General features: G+C 36.3%; 1 protein-coding gene across 1 annotated transcript in view; it reads right to left on the bottom strand.

Moving 5' to 3' along the window:
- ANGPT1 (angiopoietin 1) overlaps positions 1-23,854 on the bottom strand; it is a 170,796-nt gene that overhangs the window by 37,193 nt on the left and 109,749 nt on the right. Inside the window, exons 6-7 of the mRNA XM_040587931.1 lie at positions 19,147-19,248; positions 4,252-4,418 (exon numbers count right to left, since the gene is read on the bottom strand). Of these exons, the coding sequence (XP_040443865.1) occupies positions 4,252-4,418; positions 19,147-19,248 (269 nt within the window). The remainder of the gene's footprint in view (positions 1-4,251; positions 4,419-19,146; positions 19,249-23,854) is intronic.

Below are 23,854 nucleotides of genomic sequence, written 5' to 3' on the forward strand. Positions count from 1 at the left end.
TTTCACATGTGGTATAACACTGATTTTCCTGTTTCAGTTACCATTTATCATTATACGTTTACTGTATCAGTATCTACCTTCTCATCTCAACTTTCTTTCATGCAGTCATCATCTGGGATAAATAGATTTTATTCTGCATTCCCAGAAACCCTTTTGGAGCTGTCTCATTTTGAAAGAGAAACAAGTATATTTTTAACATACATGTGTTCAGTATTACTCTTTTTAATCATAGATTCTTTAAGCTAATAAAAGTAGTAAAGAGAATACAAAAAGCCCAGAGAAAAAACAGAACCCTTCTGAAATCACCAATTGGGAGTTATCCAGACTGAATCAAACTTTGCATAATGCTGGGGCTGTATTTTGGAAAAACAGCATGAAAATGATTTTCCAAATTTTCTCAGACACATTTTATGGCTTCATGGTATTTGTTTTCTTTTTTTTTTTTTTTTTTTTTTTTTTTTTTTTTTTTTTTTTTATTTGCTACATTCACATGTGAGACCTGGAACCTTAATTTTTTTTTTCTCCATGTCTTCCAAATGTACAAGGTGCTGCCATAGCATAAATGAAAGATGTTCCACTTCCTGAGTTTTTGCTTTCATTTCAGTACTCTTTCTCTATTTCAGATCTCCTTGATCTACTGCCCAGACCAGCTTGGAAACTTGTCTCTACTGGTTATTATTTCTTAGTTAACTTGTATTATTCAAAACTAATGTAGAGTGCAGTCAGACTACAATTACTTATTTTTGCAAACACTGTTGAAGAAGCAATATTTAATGTGGGTCACTAGCAGAAAATCCTAACAGCTTCCAAAATAAAGAGACTATCTAATTTGACAATATTATTTCAAATGAACAGCAATTAAAGTTCGAAAAGGTATGCCATTCTGTGTTTGAGGTATTGAAAGCAAACATGGCAAATGCCTGACTACTGTGAAGGAAAGACACTGCAAGCAGGAGGCTGGGAACTGTGGTTTTCAACTTCAGAGGAGTAATTTAAATTCTTAATGGCAGCTCTTCAGATAAAGACAAAACAGCATTCTCTGAAGGGTGTCCAGCTGTTTAGGACTCAATAATCATACTTTTCTTTGGCCTGCCTTCTGGATTTGTTTCTATCACAGATAGTGATTCTGGCAAGCAAAATAAAGGGGGTTTATGTCATAGGATGCATTCTTGTAATAACTTCTAAAAGAGCCCAACCTAATTTTGGTTTGCAAAATGTCTGTTGGACATACATCTGTCTGGACTAGGCAGTAGTCCATTTGTCAAGCATGAAAAACAATTTAGATTTGCATATGGCTTACACTTCATTATTCCCAGAATTGTCACTGTGTTACTCAGTTATTTCTTTACATATTTAGACATGTTTGATTAAAAGTAATTGAGAAATTAATCTGAAACCCAAAGATCTAACAGAGATGGACAGAGCCTTTTTACCTTTTCATGTTTCCCTCTCTGATTTTTCCAGAATGAGTGGAAACAATTCCCCATTCCCTAGACACAGGAACTTCTGTTGTACCATAAGGAGGCCATATACAGACAGCATGAGTAGAGCTCATTCTGGCCTTTAATTGGACTAGGAAGTAGGACAGGAACCAAAAATGCAGTCATTAGTCCCAGGTCAAAATCCTTCTTATTTTTCTGGAAAAGTGACTAGAATATGGGTAGCAGAATTTATCCCTGTTACTTAACATTATATATTTTGAGGCCTCTACAACCTTCCTGATATAATTCCTACATTTTTGAAATACATCTCTTTTGTTTTTCTTGTTCAGCAAGAAGAAAAGTCATGGATCAGTTTTCACAGTTTCACAGTTTCATAGAAAGATCTCCCTTTCTTCTAATGAAAGTGGATTTATCTTCCCTTCTTTTCCTAAATATTTCTCTGTTCATATAGACATCTTGGAGACCTTGACTGATGCAGGATGATTTTCCAGGACTACTCTCTATATGTCCATCAACATATTAAACCTATTTAATAAATCTCCAAGTTCCTGTGTTATCAGCCAAGGCAGAGAAACAAATCCTATGCCCAAGTCCTTTAAAGCCTCTTTCTATGAGGCAAGGTTTATTACAGATGACAAAGGGCAATTGAAAATTTGATTAAAGTTTAAATTTTGGGCTAGGGCTTGCTCTTTGGCCTTCAGAGTTAGCGGCACACCATGATTCATGTCTGTATGGCTAGGCTTTCTTCCCCAACAAACTAACATGGACTTGCTCACAGCATGCATTGCACAGTCCCTGCTCCATGGGATCCCACCATTGTGTTCAGGGATTGCCTGGGGATGTGCTACTTGGATAAGGGTAAAACTGTGCCAGGAAAAGTGCAATCAATCAAATATACATAGGCAACCTTACTTCGTTTCTTAAGCCGGGGCCCTGATCCTGGCTGATTGTTGGCATCTGAGACAGTCTCAGGTTACAGTCCCCAGCAGAGTTCCCAGACTTGGATGGACAATGGTCCAGCCCTTCCCCAAAACTCCTTGATTCTTCTGTTGCTCTAGGCATGTCACATGGATTTATGATAGGCAGAAATCCCTTAAGCACTTCAAAGTTGCTCTCCTACCTTACTACAAATGCAGTCTAGCTTTTGAAACAAAACCAAAAATCTCTCCTTATTTTGCTGTGAATGAACCCATATGAGTCCTGAAAAGAAATCCTCCTCTAACTTAAGCTTTAACATAAGTTAAATATTTAACGTCCTTCTGATTCCTCAACAATACATGCTGTCCCTATCCAGTCCGAATAAATGTGAGAAGAAAAGACACTGGTTTTGTTAGCAAATTCAGCCATCTTAATTCACCCTCTGAGTAATACACCTAGCATCTTCTCTGATTTTCGTAGTAATTTTTAGAGGTATGTGTAACTGTCCTTTAACATTTTTCCCCACTTGACAAGTATTTGACCCATCTTTTATTTTTTAGTATCTTCTGCTAATGTTTATGGCCCAACATCATCCACTTTTACAATGATGTTTTTATATTTTGTATAGATATTTCTAGCCTCAGTTTTGAGACATTTCCTTTACTTATATTTAGTCTTTGCCTAGGAGTGCCTCAGAATGGGTGCTCCACCTTCCTGAATCTGGGGAAATGGCATGCCATGGGTGCCAGGTACATCATTGCTGGAGGCAATAGAGATCATAGCTGTCCTTTGTGTGCCTTGGGATAGCCCTTGTTTTATGCTAGAGCAGAGCTATACAGATTGCTTCTAAATGTGGCTTTTGCACTTCTACATTATCCAGTAGTACCCTTTGACAAACCCCACAGGACAGGGACATTATGTGTTCCACATGGGCGGAGTCTTGTCAGCAGAAAGAGCAAATTGCTCTCATTGCCATTTCTCTGGAGGCCCAGGGAGGAGGGAGGCAATCAGCATTTCTGAGAATCAAGTTACTTGAATTTAAAAATCTGAATGACAACCTAGTTTCACATGCTATGACTTGATCTTTTGGTTTTACAATGCATTTGTTTGTCTCTTAAGTCATATGCTAACTAGATGTGCTGTAATAAATAATTGAGGATCTTCTTATGGGTTTCATTTTCTTTCTCCAATATTGTACTGTCTATTCAGATGAAGCAATGACTAAGAAAAAAATAAAATTTAAACACTTAGATCATCAATATCTTTTGTATCTCCAAGGTTGGTTTTTTTTTTTCCTGTTTTAACAAGCAGATTTGTTTCCCGTATCTTTTATCTTTAAAATCCCTGCTGTAATTAATGACATACTGCTGATGCTGATGAATTAAGCTGTCTAGTACCTGCCACCTTGTTTTGTGTTTTATCTCCTCACAAACAGATCCAGTATTCTGTTTTTCCTCTTCATTTACACTGAATTTTTAATTTAGAATTATCAGGCTTTTCAACGGCATTTTCCATCTTTTCTTCCCACTTGTGTTATTTCAGTTGTATGTTTCCAAGGTAGAAAACCTTCAAGCTGTAATGGAGACTCCATTATCCTTTTCTATTCAATCAGTTTTGAGAGATGATGGTCTCAGATATGCTAAAATTTATACAAAGTTTTAGCAATTCTACCAGCCAGCGCGATTAATAGATCATACCTTGTTCTCAGATATGTTAGGTTTAGTCTAACCTTCCATCACTGAGAAATCCAAATTCTATTTTATTTTTACCCCCTTTATTCACTTTCAATGAAAATTAGTATCATATTATTATCCTTTCTCATATTTAAAAAGTGAACAATGAACAATATTTATCACTGAGCAGAGTCAAAAGAATGTCAATAGATTCTTACCTGTAATTCTGCTTTTCATTTCCTATGTGAAATCTGTCATACTGTGAATATGCCCGGTTTCCTTCCCAGTCCATTAATTCAATTCTTAGAGAATATTGCCTCTGACTTGTTATTGCAAAGATAAATTCATTTCCCAGCCAATGTTCACCTGATGGGCTACCAAAACCCTAGAAAAAAGTTGGCAAAATAACTAGATGTAATTATTGTAATTGGTAGAATCTTTATACAATAATAAAGTCATAATTATATTTTACTTATACTTTCTAATTACTGGTCATAGCTTTCTGTGCTCCAGTTTGACTGTCTCTAAAATGAGTCTACTGATATGTACCATGTAGAAGTGTCCTGCATTTCAACTGATATTTGAAAGGGCAGTTGGCTTCATCAGTTGAAAATAATGTTCCAATTATAAGATATTAATAGTATGACGAGGTATTTGCACATCCTTCAATAGGAATACTGGACACAGTCATATTCTAAAATACATTTCATATAGTGTTAAACTTCGCTATAATTTAGACAATTATGTCAAAACAGATTTCTATTGTATGCTATAAAAGGTTAAAAAGAGTTTAAATTAGCCTAATTGAAATAAAGTTGGATAATAGTTCATGTCTTAATCTCTGAAGAAGAATGGACCATTTCTTTGCTGTCAAGTGTCTGCCACAACTGAAGGAGGGACGGTTTTAGTTTTAAATCCTCTTCTGTATATAAAACCTGCTGGAAAGGACAGTGTCTGTGAGTGAGCCTCAGCTGTAATCTTTATTTACTTCATTCTTGGTCCACTAAAGTTCATATTGGCTAAGATTTTGGTTACTACAAAGTTTTTTTTTCTCACCATGCTGACATGACTTAAGTTATCTATGTATATTTTGGTGCTTTGAAATCTTTAACTTAAAGAGTTAGCAGTATTCATACAGACTACTCAAAGCACAGCAGGGGATACTGTAACTATATTTTCTGAGAATGAAAAAACCCACCAGCAATAGAATATTTAAGGTACCCAACTCTTCTCAGATTTCATATATTCAGATGATATTATTTTCAGCTAAGCAAACTACACAATTTTCAAACATGGAAAAAGAATAATAAAAGAAAAAGTATAACCAATTTTCAAAGTGTATTCCTAGACCTATATTTTTTATGCATCTTCCAGGTTTGTTTTTTTTTTTAATTTTAGTGAGTATTTTACTACACTAAATTTGATTTTATTTAATGTAGTTTAATTTAGTATAATTACAATTATTTTTCTTTGTAAATACTAGTTTATTCTTGAAAACTGTTAGCTCCGTTTTTGTTCTCTTTAAACAATAATCATTACTTGTGAAGAATTATTTCAATATGACTATGCTTATTCATATTTCTTAAGATAGGAAAAATGAAAACTGGAAAACTCCTGATTTGCTTACCATGATGTGCTAGGCATGTTTTAGAAGATTCTTGTGAAAATTTTCTGATTAAATGAAAGATTGGATGATTTTCTGGCATGTGATACAAATTCACTCTCTGTTACTAAGCTGTGACTGCCAGATATGGGAAAGAAAGAAATGATAAAACAATCCTGTTTTTAGAACAGGTTAGACTGCATCCAATCTCAATTATTTTCCTTTATCGTTAATTATAGGAAATTAGTTTCCCTCTGCACTCTTCATCATGACATTTAACAGCCAACATTTGTTCTCAGTTTTAGATCATTAATTAAACCATGTGATCTGCCGTTGATTGGGTCAGTGTACTTTTCAAGAATAAGTTTGAACATTTTCAGAAAGCACATATTTTTTAAAGGGCATTAAATTAAAAGACTTTCTTGGGACTAGAAGTTAGGTAATGGGAAATGTATCCATGAGGCACATTGGCAAGAAACTGATCTCCTCTATATGATATTTCACTCTTTCCTAATGTGAGATGGGAACACTGAAAGTACAGCTCTCTTTCTTTCTTGTTCTTTATTGCTTTGCCCTGGCTCCAGGCCTGACTAGTTGGGTCTGAAGAGGATCAAGTCCTGCCTCCTCAGAGGCCATGCAGCAGCTGAATGAAGCTGCAGCAAGGCTAATACTTCAACAGGAAATGCATAGGTATGCCAGCTGCAAACTTCTAAAGAAACTTAATTTAAAAAAAAAAATTAGAAGCTTAGAAGTTTATGATTGGATTAAAAAAATACAAAATGGAAGTATTTTTTTCTTGTTCCTACAGTGAATTACATTGCTCCTCAAGCTTTCCCATGGTAATGCTTCTGCTTTGATCACATTTGCATGCATATTTGGCTTCATACACACTTCCTAAAATACAAACGCTTGTTCCTCTCCTGCATAAACCCACTCTACAGCGGACATACCATTCTGTAGTTTTCACTGTTTTCTATCTGTCCGTTTGATCCTTTCCATCTTCTTGCCTGGACTGTGCCCTATGACTGTCATACGTGGTCTCCCCTGTTCTAGCAGCTTTGTCAGTTTCCTACCAGAACAGTCAGTGGTTTGTCTCCAACATCCTCTTTCCCATTTGTCATTGCCACTTGTCTCAAAGGAAGGTAAAATATGCTCTGCAGTGGCTAACTAACAGACAGTTTGCTTTCCTAAAATCCAGAAGACAGAAGTTGAAGCATAGGTGTCTATGCACCAGCCAAAGTATGTTTCTTTACAGTCTTCATGGTTTCTTATGCACAGAAGATATACTATTATTCTTATCAGCTGTCTCCCTTTAAAATAAAATTTCCAGGAAAACCTTTCTCCCTTTTTCCTGCTGCTGGCAAGCTGAGGGGAGTCCCCTTTGAACTGTGGTTCTATCAAATGATATTTGCCTTATCTTATTTAGATTACATCATATTCAGGATGTAATACATGTGGATTTTTAACATTATGTGTTCCTGTACGTGCGCTATATAAACTCCAGACACCACATATATAATTATTCTGAAATAATAATTTTTCTTCTTGCATTTACACTTCTTTTTCACATGTGTTGTTACAGTAAGATGAAAATCTATCACTAAGTGGTTTGGTCTCCTGACCAGAGGAAATGAAGTTGCAGCAAAAGGGAACAGAAGGAATATAAAAAGGAATATAAAAAATTATGAGGAAAGCCACCACATTAGTTATGAAAAACTGTATCCTATTATAAGGAGCTACAATACTGAAACTCAGATTAGAAATGCCCAGACTAAGAGTGATTCTTTTTTTTCATTTCTTATCAGAAGCAACTTTTTTTAAACAAATTCCTTGCTCTTATGAAAAGAAAAACAAGGAAGTAAGTGGAATATAAAACATCTTTCAAGCAAAGAATGTTCCTAAGCAGAAGTAGTGTATTTTATTAAACACCTAATATGGCTGGAAAAAGAAATAAACAAACAAACAGGCACTCAAAGCTTTCATACATCTAAAACAAATAAGAGCAGTACATTTCTGCTAAGCACAGAGTTGGAAACAATTTCTTGAAGTATAGATTTATTATGCCAAACTCAACTGTTGCCAACCTGTATTTAGTCTACAGTTTACTGCCTCTATTTTGGACCTGAAGAAAGACTTGCATGATTGCTGGTTTTTTCCAGATACTTTGACTGACTGAATAACTACACAGCTTTCCTTGTTTATATCTCACTTAGACTGTCATTGCTACAAGAACACTACCAATTTGACAAGATATGTAAACTTTTGTGTGCAGAAGAGAATGACATAGTATTAGCCAAAGAAATCTGAAAAAAATGATTTAACTTCTTGTTTCCATTCCTAGCCCTGAGGCTGGCAATAAAAAATAGTATTAATTAAAAAAAAATGTTGTGTTAGGTTACTTTGATTTGATTTTCAAGACCTTTATCCTTCAAAGTACATTTCAGAATTTTATTCAAAAATACTTTTTTTTTTTCTTCAGCCAGAAAACTTAGGAAAACAAGCTTGGGCAATTTTTATGCCCACCTGTCCTTCATTTTTGTGCAATGCTTTTTGAACACTTTTGAAGTTGGGATAGAAATCACACAAACTTAAAGTTCAGCAAGGTTTCAGCAAAAATAGTGTCTGGGTTGAGTTGCTGCTGGGAGAAATCCTGAAGCAGAAGCTCAGCAGTTACCTATTCCAATTGCTTATCAGCAAGTGCACACCAGCCAGCCAAGCGCAGACGCTGAGCATGTATTTCCTTGGAGGACCCTTAGACATCTGGGAGAGATTTGAGGGACATAAAAGGGGAACTCAAGCCATTGTCACAGAGAATCTAAGAAAATAACAGGGATTCAAGAAACTACTAGTAATGAGAACTGGACTTCTATGCAGGACACAAGAGAAAGATCCACAGAAAAGCAGAACTTATTAATTTTGCTGTTCATGAGACAATTCAGTAGTAGTTCAGTACTGAAAATTCAGTAATGCAATCCAAAAATCTTAGTTAACAGAACATCTATGTTTACACTGCTGCTCAAATCTGTGGGGTCCCAAGTGATAAGCAAGGTTCCAGCTTTGCCTAAGACCATGTTTGTCATCTATGGACAAGGACTTTGTGTTTGAGAAAGCCTTAGGGCATTAAGTTAAATCTTAATAGTTAACATTAGGAGTCACCTGTTCCAGACTCATTTCTGTCATTAAATGTGTTTTGTTTCTCTGTATATATATATAGTCTGTCAACAAACTTTTTTTTTTTTTTTTTTTGCATTCATATTGCTACAGCAAATACTTCCAAAGTATTTAGTATTTGTGTTAAAGTTTTGTGCTTAACCTCAAGGAAGTACAGGAGGTTATCCAAGTCATCCTTGCTATCAATCTACTAGGAAAAGAACATCTGTATTTCATGAATGTGTTTGTAGTTAACTACATTTTACGTCCCTCTGAAACCCAGTGGGTCATAAGCACTGTTCCAAAACTGTATTTTAAATTACTAAGAGACACTATTTTGTCATTAGCTTTTTATATTTTGTCTGTTACATGTTTCCAAGTGGAGGAATTAATTCTTTAAATTTTACATTTTAGTCCAAAAATACTCATTTTGCTTTTCCCTTGAAATTTGCATAACATTTAGGGCTGACTGGCAAACGAGAGGCTTTAAGTTCCCAAAAGAGTGCTTAATATTGTAGGGGAAGGTCAGAAATTTCCAGAAGTTTTCAGAGCTCTAAATTTGTCTCATTAGCACTCCATGGAAACAGGGAGAATATGGCAGGAAATATGCTTACATTATCACAATATGCTTTCTTAACTGGGCACTACTAGCCACAGACAGGATACACAAATCTCGCACTGACGTAGCATAGGTTATTTTAATGTTTTGTTGTATTGTTCACAAATGGAAAACATTTATATTTTTGCTGCTGAAAATTGCATTAAGATATTTGTCAAAGTTTGATCTGAAATAAGACAGTTAAAAGGATGTAAAAATCACAACCAATTAGTAAAATAATTTTTTTATCAAGGAATAATCAGGTGATATTTTGTATTACATTTAGAATAAATTGTTCTTGTAGACATGATAACACTTGTTTTCAGATTAAAGAAATGACATAATACAGAACGTTACTGACAATTTTAATCCCATTTTTGTACGAGAATGAAGGAAAGGAGTCTTCTGGTTCTTTATGCCTATAACTATATAGTAAATTGTGCAAGTTCTGACATAGTGCCAAACTGCTATGTAAAAACATAAATAGTAATTTGTTGTGGTTTTGCATGCAGTAAAGTATTTAGGACCAGGAATAACAGACAAAAGTACATGATTTTATAATATTTACTCTATATGACATCTAGGTTCTACATTAGCTCATTTCCTACTACATGATGATTAATAGAGTCAAAAGTACAGAAGCAGTCATGAGTACAAAGAAGTGGAATTCAATACTGATTTTAAAAATTATCGTAAGAATTTACAAATTTGACACATTAAAAAATAGTAAGTAGGGTGCAAAAAAGTTCTATTAACTTGAGCAAAATCTGTGGGAGTATTCTGCTTGAATCATGTTACTCCAAGTTCATTAAAATATTCTCTCTCTTACTTTATTTTGTCTGATGATGATTATAGGAATCTATGACTTCTTATAGACAACAAAATTGAAACCAGGCACAGTCAATATATCCTACAGGTTCATCTCCTGTCAGACTTCACTGAATAAAGCAGATAATAATTCAGTTTACAGCAGCAATGTCTTCCCAGAAACCATAAAGAATATTCAGCTCCTTTTGCCTTAGCTGAGAATGAAGAATGGATTTTGTTTAAAAAGATTTCTAAAAATGTCAGTATAGTTCTTCATGACTATCAAATTGAATTATTCATTGCGTTATTTTAAATAAAGGTGTGGTCTATAGAAATTACTTCAATTTCCTCAGGTAACAAATGTGCTAAATAATGTTAACTTAAAAGAGTATGGGAAAATAATGCTAAATATTCAGAATTATTTTTATGAAATACTAAAAAATATTTGGTGGCAAGTTTTAAAAATGTGTTTAGATTGAAGCCAAAGGTATCTTCTCAAAAAACTAAAACAAAAACTAAGTTATTGTCAGTTTATATAAAGAACTAAATGCTTGTAAAATCATACCAATTTTGAGAAATATGTCTCAAAATCTTATTCATATCCTACAGCAATTCAGGCTGTTGCACTTCATTCTAGACCAAATATGCTAGCAGATATAGAGAAGTTAAGTTCACTTTTTCCTTTTTACTTCTCAAACACACACAGCGAAAGTACTAGTAGACTTCCTGATGAGGAAGAATTACAGCAACGGAATCCAGGTTTGAGGCACAAACTTTACACAAATTTTACCTCTAGCTAGGCAATGGGCCCCAAACAGCTCAGTTTCCTACACTGACCCATATACAACAGCCAGCGTATCTTCCTTGGGCATCATTTTCAATCTAACGTCCCTACTCTTTAACTAAAAACAGGACAGCATTTCCTACTGAGACAAATTACATTGAGATCCTATCTCTCTGAAATCATCTTCTTCAGTCTAGGGCAAGCAGATCCCAGGAATATACAGACACTTAGTGTGGCTCCTAGTAAGTACATCCCAGGGAGATTAGTATGTTTTGAAAAGGAAAGGAAAGGAAAGGAAAGGAAAGGAAAGGAAAGGAAAGGAAAGGAAAGGAAAGGAAAGGAAAGGAAAGGAAAGGAAAGGAAAGGAAAGGAAAGGAAAGGAAAGGAAAGGAAAGGAAAGGAAAGGAAAGGAAAGGAAAGGAAAGGAAAGGAAAGGAAAGGAAAGGAAAGGAAAGGAAAGGAAAGGAAAGGAAAGGAAAGGAAAGGAAAGGAAAGGAAAGGAAAGGAAAGGAAAGGAAAGGAAAGGAAAGGAAAGGAAAGGAAAGGAAAGGAAAGGAAAGGAAAGGAAAGGAAAGGAAAGGAAAGGAAAGGAAAGGAAAGGAAAGGAAAGGAAAGGAAAGGAAAGGAAAGGAAAGGAAAGGAAAGGAAAGGAAAGGAAAGGAAAGGAAAGGAAAGGAAAGGAAAGGAAAGGAAAGGAAAGGAAAGGAAAGGAAAGGAAAGGAAAGGAAAGGAAAGGAAAGGAAAGGAAAGGAAAGGAAAGGAAAGGAAAGGAAAGGAAAGGAAAGGAAAGGAAAGGGAAAAGAAAAGAAAAGAAAAGAAAAGAAAAGAAAAGAAAAGAAAAGAAAAGAAAAGAAAAGAAAAGAAAAGAAAAGAAAAGAAAAGAAAAGAAAAGAAAAGAAAAGAATAGAAAAGAAAAGAAAAGAAAAGAAAAGAAAAGAAAAGAAAAGAAAAGAAAAGAAAAGAAAAGAAAAGAAAAGAAAAAAGAAAATTAAAAAGAAAATTAAAAAGAAAAGTCAGGTACTTCAACAAGAATGAATTGGGAGCTTAAGTGAACTTCTAAATTGTATGGTTTAGGGCTAAATATTTTTTTTTTTTTTTTTAAATGTACTTTTCTTTCATTCATACAAAAAAAAAAAAAAAAAAGAACTTTTGGAGGTAAGACTTAATTTGGCTCAAGTAGCAAAGATGTGCATGTCTAAGAGCATAGATGCTACAGGCAAGACCAACAGCCAAATCATCTATATGTGAGTTTGAGCAGGGACTTGAATCTTAGTTCCATAATCTATCTAAATACCCCAAGCATCAAACTTACAGGTTGCTCTTTTTCCAGCAGAGAACATGCTGGGTCTTTTTATAACACTGATGAAAGTGACAATTATCTGAGTAACAGCTGCAGTCAGAACTGGCTTTTTATTAAACTAGCATGACATGTCACCCTTTATCACAGAAGGGTGGGTCTCCATGAAAGGCGTTACTCACACAATATCTTAATACACATTCCAGTCACAAAAAATCATTTCCTTATATCCAAATTACTTGGTAAATATTTGAAAGAAACAAATGACTTCCATGTCGTCTATCCCAGTCCCTTGAAGTCAATGATTTTTTTCAGATGTAAGCAATTTATAATTCGTTACTTTGAATTGTACTGTCATAGGAAATGCATTTGTGACTATATGTTAAGAAAGCATCCATGTCTAGTGTGTCATTTGTATTCCTTTGTACTCATAACTCACTTTTATAAGCTTATTCAGGCAACATAATAATTGAACACCACCAACACTTCCAATCTGTCTGGCTTGTTTACTGTACAGGAGCAACATGCCTTCTGTCTTTTCCAAGAACATGCATTCCCTAGTTTTTGCCTTTCTCACAGGTCCATCCTGTCCTCAAAGTCTTCATTTTTGCCGTAAGTACCATGCTGATATTGCAAGGCACTTTATGAAATTCTTCACACGGCCAGCAGGGAAAGAAAGTGAAGCTCTTTCTGCAGAAGAAATTATGGGATGTAACTCCAACTAGCTAGCTAGATGGATGGATATAATATAGACAGTGTTAGGAAGGTTCTCCTCCTTCCACAAAACTTCCTCTATTCCTTTCCTATTCCCAGGTTATCTTCAAAATGTGTCCCCATGGTCTTTGAACCAACAATTCTTTCCCTCGTAACTGTTTCACTAAGCCAAGGGGGAAGAAGAATCTGTGAAGTGCTTTGAACAGCCCCTAGTGCTTTGCTAAGCAGAAGAAAGCAAACCAGAATAACCCATGTGCTAATAGTAAAACCTCCTCAGCTCTGAAAGCAAGGCAGCCCTGCACAAACTGCCATTTGAGAATGGACCATTACCCCTAACTGCTTGGGCATTATTTGTAGAATGTTGAGTCAGACCAAAACTCCACTAAAATTTAGTGATGAAGATTTTGTGTCCCAGGACTGTTCACACATGACCCTGTTCAATGTGCTAGTGCATGTATGGCCTAGGAGTTGAGAAAGAAGGAACTGAATAAAATAGGAGTAGGATCCCCATCCACTGAATCCCTCCAGTGCAAAACAGGGAAACACAAAAACTCTCTTTGGAAGGAAGACACAGGTTCTTATTGTAAAATCCAATCAGCTAGTTATCAGGAGCAGCTGTATAGCTTTGCCCTTGCGGCATCCTTCATAACCAAACAATTTGCGGTTAATAACAGTGAAGATGAAAATTTTTGTTTGTATGAGATCAATCAACAATTATACTTTTAAGGTTTATGTGTCTGACCATATGTGCTTTAAGTGTAATAGTTTGTTGCTTTGCTTATATTTCTTTGAGTTACTGTTTGTGACCAAAAAATAGATTACTTGAATACAGCTAAGGCCAAAATCAATGGAAGAAACCTCTTACTGTCATAAAACCATGGGCCTGTTGGTAGCTAGATATCTCTAGCTAGTATGTGCATGTACAATTTCCACATGATGATAAAGGTTTCCTAATTTTAAATTCCTGGCAAAATTGCAAATCATCTGAAAAGCCCATGAGTGTTTTAACTCCTGTGAACAGCAGCATCTTTCTAAATCTAACAGAAGTTAGGTGAAATTAATTAGCTGGTCATTTCAGTACCTGATATACTGTGAACCCGGGGAGCTGCATTGTATGCTTGCAATGGAACATAAAATGGCTTTTCTTTAGTCTAAAGGGAAATATTTATCTTGAATGAAGATCTGAAAAAAAGAGCTTTTGACAAACTCCTTTAATGTGGAATAGTCACAGAAAGAGCAGTGTTACCATTTTCAGAGCTCTTTGATAGTATTTGAGTTCTCTTTTAAAGGACGCAGGAATATGACAAATGTATCAATATCAGACTACTCTGGATGCAAAAAATGTGAAGATTTTGTGGCCATATCAATGTATAACATAGCTTAAACACTTATAATCTAGAAAAGGATTTAAAGTTAATTCAAAATAGCTAACTTTTACAAAACTGAGAATTATGATATTGTTTCCACAATATGAACATTCAAATTATGAGCAAATTTATTTTTTTCTGTCAAGAACATTCTCCTCAGCCAAGTCATATGTTTTATGTGATTTTTGTTTTTTTAAAAAAAGACATCTGAAGTTGTTTTCCACTGAAGTAGTGGAACAAGAATCATATTTTACGCAGTCTGCCACTCACGTGGAAAAGAAAGTCATTAACATAATCGTATAATGTGACTGGAAGCAGTTGCAGCTCTGTCTGTAGTTGTTTGATTCTTTAAGTGTTTGGGGAGAAAAAAGAATCTGCACACTTGTAAATGGAAAAAACTGCAACAAAGAAATAGCCATCCTCATTTAAGGTTCCAAAAGGGAACAGTACAAAAGCTTGAGGTTTTGCCTGTTTTTTTTCAGGTCAAACACAATGTTAATTGTGGTGAGGACATATTCTGAAAAAAATAAAAAAAAAAAAAAAAAAAAAGTGCAAGTTAGTATTGCTACTGAAGCAATACAGAACAACAAAAATGTCAATTTAGACAGGAAAGGTAGGGAGAAAGAATGATAGCAAACCTGAAAACTGGAAGCGAAACTTTCACAAAAGAAATTAAAATAAGACTTAAAACAGATGGAGACTATTAAAGGAATTGTAAGACCACATTCTAAACCAGGAGTGGGACACCTTGCAAGTAAAAATTAAATGTAAGTAACATCTGGAAGTTTTCAAAATGAATTGAAAGATAGTACTAAAAAAAAAAAATATTGTTGGAATGGTAGTTCTTGTTATGAATAATTCAGGTAAATCTAGATACCCAAGTGCACCCCTTGCAGTCTGTAGGACTTGCAGGGACTGGTGAGATGAAAATACAAGGTGACCAGCTTCCTGATTGTCACAAACTAGAAGGTGTTGCAGGAAATGGGTGAGATATGTTCCCCCTAGAGCTTACTCACAGAGGTGAACTGTAGGAAGTATATCAAAATGGCTAACAAACATCATGCCTAGAAGGAAATCAAAGACTTGCAGTCCGAAGAGGTGTTCAGCTGTCTTTTAGGTAAGTAAAAGACATGGATGATCAGACTTTTTGTACTAGTTAAAATTTACTGAGGCTCAGAGGAAAGTCAGATTATTCCAGATAACATAATGTAAATGCCTACTAGAATTTCTACTAGAATGTTGGGCTATTGATTGTGGAATAACTTCTGTGAAATTCCTGGGAATTATTAAACTAGACATGCTAAAAGGCTAGAGAATAACTAATCCAGTACTCCATCACCTAATCTGGCAAAAATGGAGACAGTAACTACGAAAGATGTATTCATCCGATAACTGAAAGACTGGAAATTGAGCAAGAAGTCTTGATAGCCAAGTTGGCACATGAGCTAATCATTTGCTTGCATTTGATTACTGCTAATGACTGCCTAATAAATGCCAGAAATTGTGTCTTAGAAAGTAAGCTTGTGGAAATCCCCCTTCTAAAAGCTGCTTAGGTTTGCAGATGGTAAGCAACAGGTTTTAGTATGATATTATCCTTCTAGGGCTCAAAAAAATCTTAGTGTTTTACATTCCCTCCTCAGGCAAAGAAACATGAAAAATGGTTGAAAGTTGCTTCCGGGTGATCTTCGCTGCTGTTGTTATAGAAATTATTTGTTGCTCCACTTAAAATATTTCTGATAAGGAGTAAATAGTATAATGGAAAATCCATTGCAAAATGTGAAAGATCAGATGTAGTAGATACTGATAGGAAAAGGATGGGAGGATGAACTCAGAGGGTTTCCTTTGAATTTCTTCCAGTTAGTATTGAATGCATGAAACTGAAATGGCCCAAGAGATTTCAAAGTCAGAAATGAGTTCTTAGAAGCAAAGACACCAGTTACACTGCACAGCATAAGACTAATAACAAAACTGAACGATACTGGTAAGCACATACACCACTAAGGAAGAAGACAGCATAACCAATCTTGCATAACAATAAATCTGCATAAAAGGGTTTTTTATTAATTAGCTATTTTTTCAGATAAAAGTAAGTGTAACTTTCTTTTCTAGAGTGGAGATTGGATGCCAGTGGAAATGGAGCCAAAAGAACAAGGAGAAAAGGGTAATACTACTGTTACTGTAGTATCACTGATTTTATGGCAATTTATGTACGGATGGAGTTGTATATTTCCTACTTTCAAAAGATTTTGTGGCTACTTTACCTCTCTCTTAATCTGTTTCCTGCATTGATGTCTGGAAAATATATTGAACAGAAATTGAGGTACTTTCATGTAAGCTGAAGGCACCAGCAGGAAACAGAATGAAAGAGCGATAGCCTTACTGTTGCCAGGTGACTCCTGTAACCCAGCAGTGCTTTCACTCACCTTTGCAGAGCATACACCATGTGCACCCTTTCCAAGTTACCTGCTGTAAGGATCTCAGCTTAGAGTCAGAGAAAATATGCAATGGCCACCAAAAAATGGAACCACCAGTAACTTGTGGTACCACAAGTAATGGTAACACAGGTTGGTGGCCTGAATCCCTGTCTGGCTCACAAGCTGGCAAGCAGTACTTGCTTGTAACTGAAAAACTTCATCAATTCTCCAGATTCTTTTCCAATAAGAACTAAACGCAGTGAAACTAAAAGAAGCCCCAGAGACTTAATATTACTGTTATATTATTATGATATAGTTTATTTCTGTTAGATTTGGGGCCCTAGTGAGATACAAGCACAAGAAGAGTATCTTAACAAATCTGAAAAGCTGTATCTGAACTATGGGCTCAAAGAACACACATTAAGTTCAACCACTCCAAGTAACACCAAGTATCATTGTATCCCCCACCGCACTACCCTGTTTATATTGGAAGAAACACCAGGTAGATTGTGTCAGGAGGGATGTGATACAATAGACACCATTCACCCTCTTTGAACAATGAAGTAATTAAGTCAGTGGTGTCATTGCCTTGAAGCTCAGACACTGCCACATATCCCAGTAATCCACACAGCACTCACCAGCCTCTATCATTTAACATCTGATAGTATAAAATAATCACAGAAGGGATACAAGGCTAGTTACTTTGGTGAAACAGTTCATAGAAGCAGAGACAAGCCTAAATCACGTCTTTTCTCATGACTTATAGGATAGCCTTCATTAAAATTCCAAAACAGATCCTTTTTATTTGGTAGAAGTAAATGATCTCTTAGAAGACTATGACATTCCTAAAGAGAAGCAAAATTAATTCAGACTGCTTGAATGAGACAAAACCAATATAATCTAATCCCAAACAGGCTCACACTATTGTAAAGGAAAATTTGAGGAAAATGTTTGAAGAAGTGAAGGGATATATATGAAAAAGGGCCACATGGGAAAACTTCAAAAAGAAGGGCTGTTTTTATTAAATGGTCTAAGAAAAAGCACGGGAGAGAAAAACTGAGTAATTCTCAATAATCCGTATGACATGTATAAATTAAAGTAGTCCATATGTAGAGAATGACTTAAGTTGCATATACAAATTCTAATTTCCACATAAATAGAACTGGTAGAATCTTCAAATTTTGGTATCCCCAAAATAAATTGATACTTTATTTGACTATAAACCAGAATAGAGTAAAACAGTTTTCAAGTTTCCTGCTAAATTAAAACTTTATGAGTTCAAAAAAAGATTCCAATTTTGCAAATCCATTCAAAAATATCTATTTGGCATTTTAATATAATTTTTACTTCACATATATTATGAAACAGATTACATGCTCAAGTTATTCGTAGTAGCAGAGGTCTGACCCAAATTATTAATTTTTACCCCTATAATTTATATTTTCAAGTAATATAAGAATATTGAAAAGAAAGCATCCATAAAATCTAAAATGACATTTTGGTACAATAATCTAATCTACATGCATTTCTGAAATAGTTGAGTTCCATAACAGGACTTTTTCCCATAGAAATTTTTAATGATCTGAACTTGCTTTTATTTTCAAATAATTTAAATGAACTCTTCATTCAGTGCTTTTTGAAAGCTATTAGAAAAATATTTTCTTCTTCCAGGCTGATTCTAAAACCTTCACTGGGAATGTCACTGAAATCCAAGCCAGTGCTCAGGAACTCAAAGGAGCTCCATCAGAAAGTTTGATCAGGCAGCAAATGAAAATACTGAGAATTTATTTAGATTGGAGTAATTTTTTTTTTAGTTGGCAAAGGGAAAACAGCTTGCTGAAGTCACATAATCTGTAATTTGGTAAGTTATTTGTTTTCTTTTAATCCTATTTGAAGTATCAACATTTCCAGTACATTAGCTTGATTGGCAGAGGTGTTGTATGACTTGGGATAAACCCAGGTAAAACTTTTCATTTGTATCTGAGATGCTTCATGCTCCAAAGGAGTTCTCCTCAGCTGAAAACATCCAAGTATTTGGAACATCATCACATGCCTATTACCTCTCAACGTCACAGCAAGTCGAAACTTCAGAGGGACAGATGGCAACATTCTTCAGTGTATATGCCTGGGCCTGACCTCATTTTAATCTCAGTAACTAATCTGAAATAAACCCTAAGTCATCGGAAATAATACTCAACTAATTGAGTAAAAAGAATGCTATGGTTTTTGAAAGTAACAGACATGACAAAAGGTAACTCATCAAACACTGCAGGACACCACCACATCACTACATACAGAACTGTTTAAGACAATAGGAAGTACTAACTGAAATCTAACACTTCTATGAACTCTACAGCTATTCCACATTTTTCATCTTACCATTTTGTATTCTTTCCAGCTTTTTTGAAAATCCAAACTCCCATCTTCTCGATGTTGTATAACTGTCCATCCTCCTCCAGCAATTTCCATATTGCAAAAGACCTATGCAATAATAAAATAAAAAAAAAAAATAAAAACCCCACCCAATAAAATAAACTTGCAGTAGAATCCTGTCATCTTTAGGGGGAAAATAAATATTTGTGAATAATGGAACTAAGGAAGGCTGTTTTCCTACACCTCCAGTGGTATCCTCAATCACATGATTACAACTGGGACTCTCCTTATGTTCAGTGTAATTCTCCAGTAACACCTCCTGTTCTTTTAGCATATTATCCAAGAACATCTGCCCATCATCCCCCTCTGCATCTTCAGCTTTCCTCTTCACATTCCCTCCATGCTTTTTTATTTTTTCTGCTTTCTCTGCAGTGTCCCTGAAACCACTCCCTTCCTCTTAAAACAAAAAGTGTATTTCTTTCAGTGATAATAATGTTTCCTATAGCTTTTAGCAGAGTATCATTCTGTCTAAGAATCTTCAGGAATTCTTACAGAAAATATCCATTCAAAGAGCTCAAAATGTAGTGCAGATGAGATTATCCTGTTTTGGTTTGTATTTTAATGTTAACTACAGTGTGTGGGACAGTGTCCCAAAACAGAAACAGTTGATCTCAGTCTAAGCTGCCCTAAAGCTAACAAAAGGACATAAATAGGAAGAGGATCAAGAACAGAGTTCTGTGGGACGAGCTCAGAAGTTAAAACCTATACTGAACCTATAAGATCATACCCTAATATCATTACACTAATTAAATTCAAACACAGGTTCTAAGATTCTGCATATTAAGGTTAATCTAACAGTTCAACAATTTCACTAAAGCTTGATATTAGAATATTGTGTCAACTGAAATCTGTTAAAAATCTTAAAAGAATCCATATAATCATTCAAATGAATATTAATTTTAATTTATTTTTCACTTTTCTTACATTATCCTTTAAAAAATACAGAAGCTAAATTATGAAAATAAAAATGCAAATACTGCTTATACATTCACTTTTCTTGGTACGTGACAAGTGATAATATTAATTTTTGTTCCTATGTTTGTATGACACTTGATTTTAAGATCCAACTGAATTTCTCAGTGCTACTCATTCAAGCAAATATTCCTGATTTTCATTCCCATGTACTCATCCATGCCATCTTGGCACTGCAACTATCTTAAATTTCATTTGTCTATGCTCTTGAATAGTTATATCCCTCTTCTTAAATAAGATGCTGTCCTGGTTTCAGCTGGGATAGAGTTAATTTTCTTCTCAGTAGCTGGAGCAGTGCTGTGTTTTGGATTTGGTGTGACAACCGTGCTGATAGGACACTGATGTTTTTAGTTGTTGCTGGGTGATGTTTATACTAATTCAAGGACTTTTCAGTTCCTTGGGCTCTGCCAGCAAGAGAGCTGGAGGGGCACGGGACATTGGAAGGGGACACAGCCAGGACAGGTGACCCAAGCTAGCCAAAGAGGTATTCCATACTATATGACATCATGCTGAGTATATAAACTGAGGGAAGAAGGAAGGGGGGGAACATTTGGCATTATGCTGTTTGTCTTCCTGAGAAACCGTTATGCATGATGGAGCCCTGCTTGCCTGGGGATGGCTGAACACCTGCCTGCCCATGGGAAGCAATGAATTAATTCCTTGCTTTGCTTTGCTTACATGCATGGCTTTTGCTTTACATATTAAATTGTTCTTATCTCAACCCCTGAGTTTCACATTCCTTTTCGATTCTTCTCCAACATCCCTTTGGGTGAGGGGCAGCGAGCAAGCGGCTGCGTGGTGCTTGGTTGCCAGCTGGGGTTAAACCACGACAGATGTCAATATGTAAGAGGGTTGAAGAGATGTCATCCGTCAGCTTAGCTTTTGGAATTCACATCAACAAGAGCCAAACCATTCAGCACTGGTCAGTAACTTAAAACTTTAAAAGTTGCTTTACCAAATTGAAGGTTACTATCCCATTCAGTTAAATAAGAATTTGTCCCTCAGCTCACTACAGAACCATATTATACCCTCTGGCAAAACAATTCAAAATCCTTTCTATTCATAAGCATTGTCATAGTAATCCTATATAAGTGCTTTTGTTTTAATTTGCTCCAGGCACGCTGAGTGAAGTCTCTGTGTAGGTATAGGAAGGAAACAGAATACCGAACAGTGCAAACATGTGAACTTGATTTAAGGTAACCACAAGAAAACCCACAATTTGCTAGACAAACATTTTGGCCCTATTTCTCCTTCAGGGAAGACACTGTGAGTCAAAACATTTATCTACGGGATTTAATTTCTTTAGTTGATTTACAGTGAGAATTTCTAAATGATGGATTTACTTCTCTTATAAGTCATTTCAAGCTCCCATGAATCCACTGCCAATTTTTAAAGCACTGAATCCTCAACTCTATTAAAACTACTCATTTTAAAGACACACACACAAACAAATGAGGGGGTTTTCATACTAAAATATAATACAATACCTATAAAAATACTTTGATGTTTTCTGAATAATATAGCAAATTAAGAGAAAACTGCACAGTTGAAAGAGAGATTTACCAGCAGCACATTATTCACTAGCCATCACTGTGTGGTCTGGCACTTTCCAAGGTGGTAGACAAAAACACCTGCCATATTAACAGGAGTGCCAAGCTGATTATAAATGTTCACTGTGCACAGCTCTAGCCAACAAATGTCCTGGACTGGCTTCTGTCCCAAACAAGGTCAACGCATTCAGCCATTAAATACCTTTTACCAAGTTCTGATTTTTAACCCTCTGCCAGAAAAGTAAAGGATGAAGAAAAGTGACTTTAAATTTCTATGCATCTCTACATTCTGAGTTTATTCTCAATAAAATAACTTCATTTAGATTAAAAGACCATCCACAGCATTGCACTTTTGCCCTTCCTTAAATGCATGGGTAAAAATACTCAAGCTCCTAAAAGGCATACATGAAATTATTTATATATATATCTTAAAATCATGGAATCATTTAGGTTGGAAAAGACCTATGAGATCATCAAGTACAACCATTAATCCAAGACTGTCAAGTTCATCACTAAACCATGTCCCTAAGCATGGGACATAAAAAAAAAATGTTTTTTAAACACCTCCAGGGATGGTGATCCCACCACTTCCCTGGGCAGCCTGTTCCAATGATTGACCGTCCTCTCAGTGAAGGAAATTTTCCTAATAGCCAACCTAAACCTCCCCTGATGTAATTTGAGGGCATTTCCTCTTGTCCGGTTGTTTGTTTTCTGAGAGAAGAGACTGACCCCCATCTGCCTACAGCGTTCTTTCAGACAGTTGTAGAGAGCAATAAGGTCCCCCCTGTGTCTCCTTTTCTCCAGACTAAACAACCCCAGTTGCTCAGCTGCTCCTCATAAGACTTTTGCTTCAGACCCTTCACCAGCTTCATTGCCCTTCTCTGGACACACTGCAGCACCTCTGTTTTCCTCTTGAACCGAGGGGCCAAAAAGGGAGCACAGTATTCAAGGTGTGGCCTCACTAATGCCGAGTACAGCGGGAAAAGAACTTCCTTTTCCTGCTGGCTACAGTTTCACATACAAGCCACAATGCTGTTGGCCTTCTTGGCCACCTGGGCACACTGCTGGCTCATGTTCAGCCGGCTGTCAACCAGCACCCCCAGGGCCTTTTCTTCCAGGCAGTTTTCCAGCCGCTCTTCCCCAAGCCTGTAGCGTTGTGTGGGGTTGTTGTGACCCAAGTGCAGGACCCGGCACTTCACCTTGTTGAACCTCATACAACTGGCCTCAGCCCATCAATCCAGCCTGTCCAGATCCCTCAACGGAGACTTCCTACGTGCAAGCAGATCAATACCACCCTTCAACTTAGTATCATCTGCAAATTTACGAGGATGCACTCAATCCCCTCATCCAATCATCAGTAAAGATATTAAATGGGATGGGCCCCAGTACTGAGCCCTGGGGAACAGCACTTGTGACCAGCTGCAGCCTGGATGTAACTCCATTTACTACCACTCATTGGTCTCAGCTGTTCAGCCAGCTTTTAATCCAGAATGGAGAACACCTGTCCAAGCCATGAGCACCCAGTTTCTCCAGAAGAATGCTGTGGGAGATGGTGTCAAAGGTTTTACTAAAGTACTAGTAGACATCATCCACAGCCTTCCCCTCATCCACTAAGGCAGCTTGTCTTGTCATAGAAGGAGATCAAGTTAGTCAAGGAGGGTGTGATCCCTTGGTTTTACTGCAAGTGCCACATGACAGTACTCAGGATGATCTTCATAACCTTCCCCAACACCAAGGGGAAACTGACAGACCTGTTGTTCCCTGGATCCTTCCTGCCCTTATGGTAGATGGGCATCTTCTGGGATCTCTCCAGTTACCCAGGACTGTTGATAAATGATGGAAAGTATCTTGGCGAGCTCCTCCACCAGCTACCTCAATACCCTCAGACTGATCCCACCCATCCCCATAGACTTGTGCATGTCTAAGTGGAGCAGCAGGTCACTAAGTGTTTCCCCTGAATTACAGGGACTTCATTCTGCTCCTCCTCATCCCTGACTTCCAGCTCAGGGGGCTGAGTACCCACAGAGTAGCGTAGCTGGTCTTACTATTAAAGACTGAGGCAAAGAAGGCATTAAGTACCTCAGCCTTTTCCTCAGCCTTTGTAGCCATGTTCCCCGCAGCATCCAATAAAA

Source organism: Falco naumanni, chromosome 3, assembly GCF_017639655.2.
Source record: "Falco naumanni isolate bFalNau1 chromosome 3, bFalNau1.pat, whole genome shotgun sequence".
Classification (NCBI taxonomy): Eukaryota; Metazoa; Chordata; class Aves; order Falconiformes; family Falconidae; genus Falco; species Falco naumanni.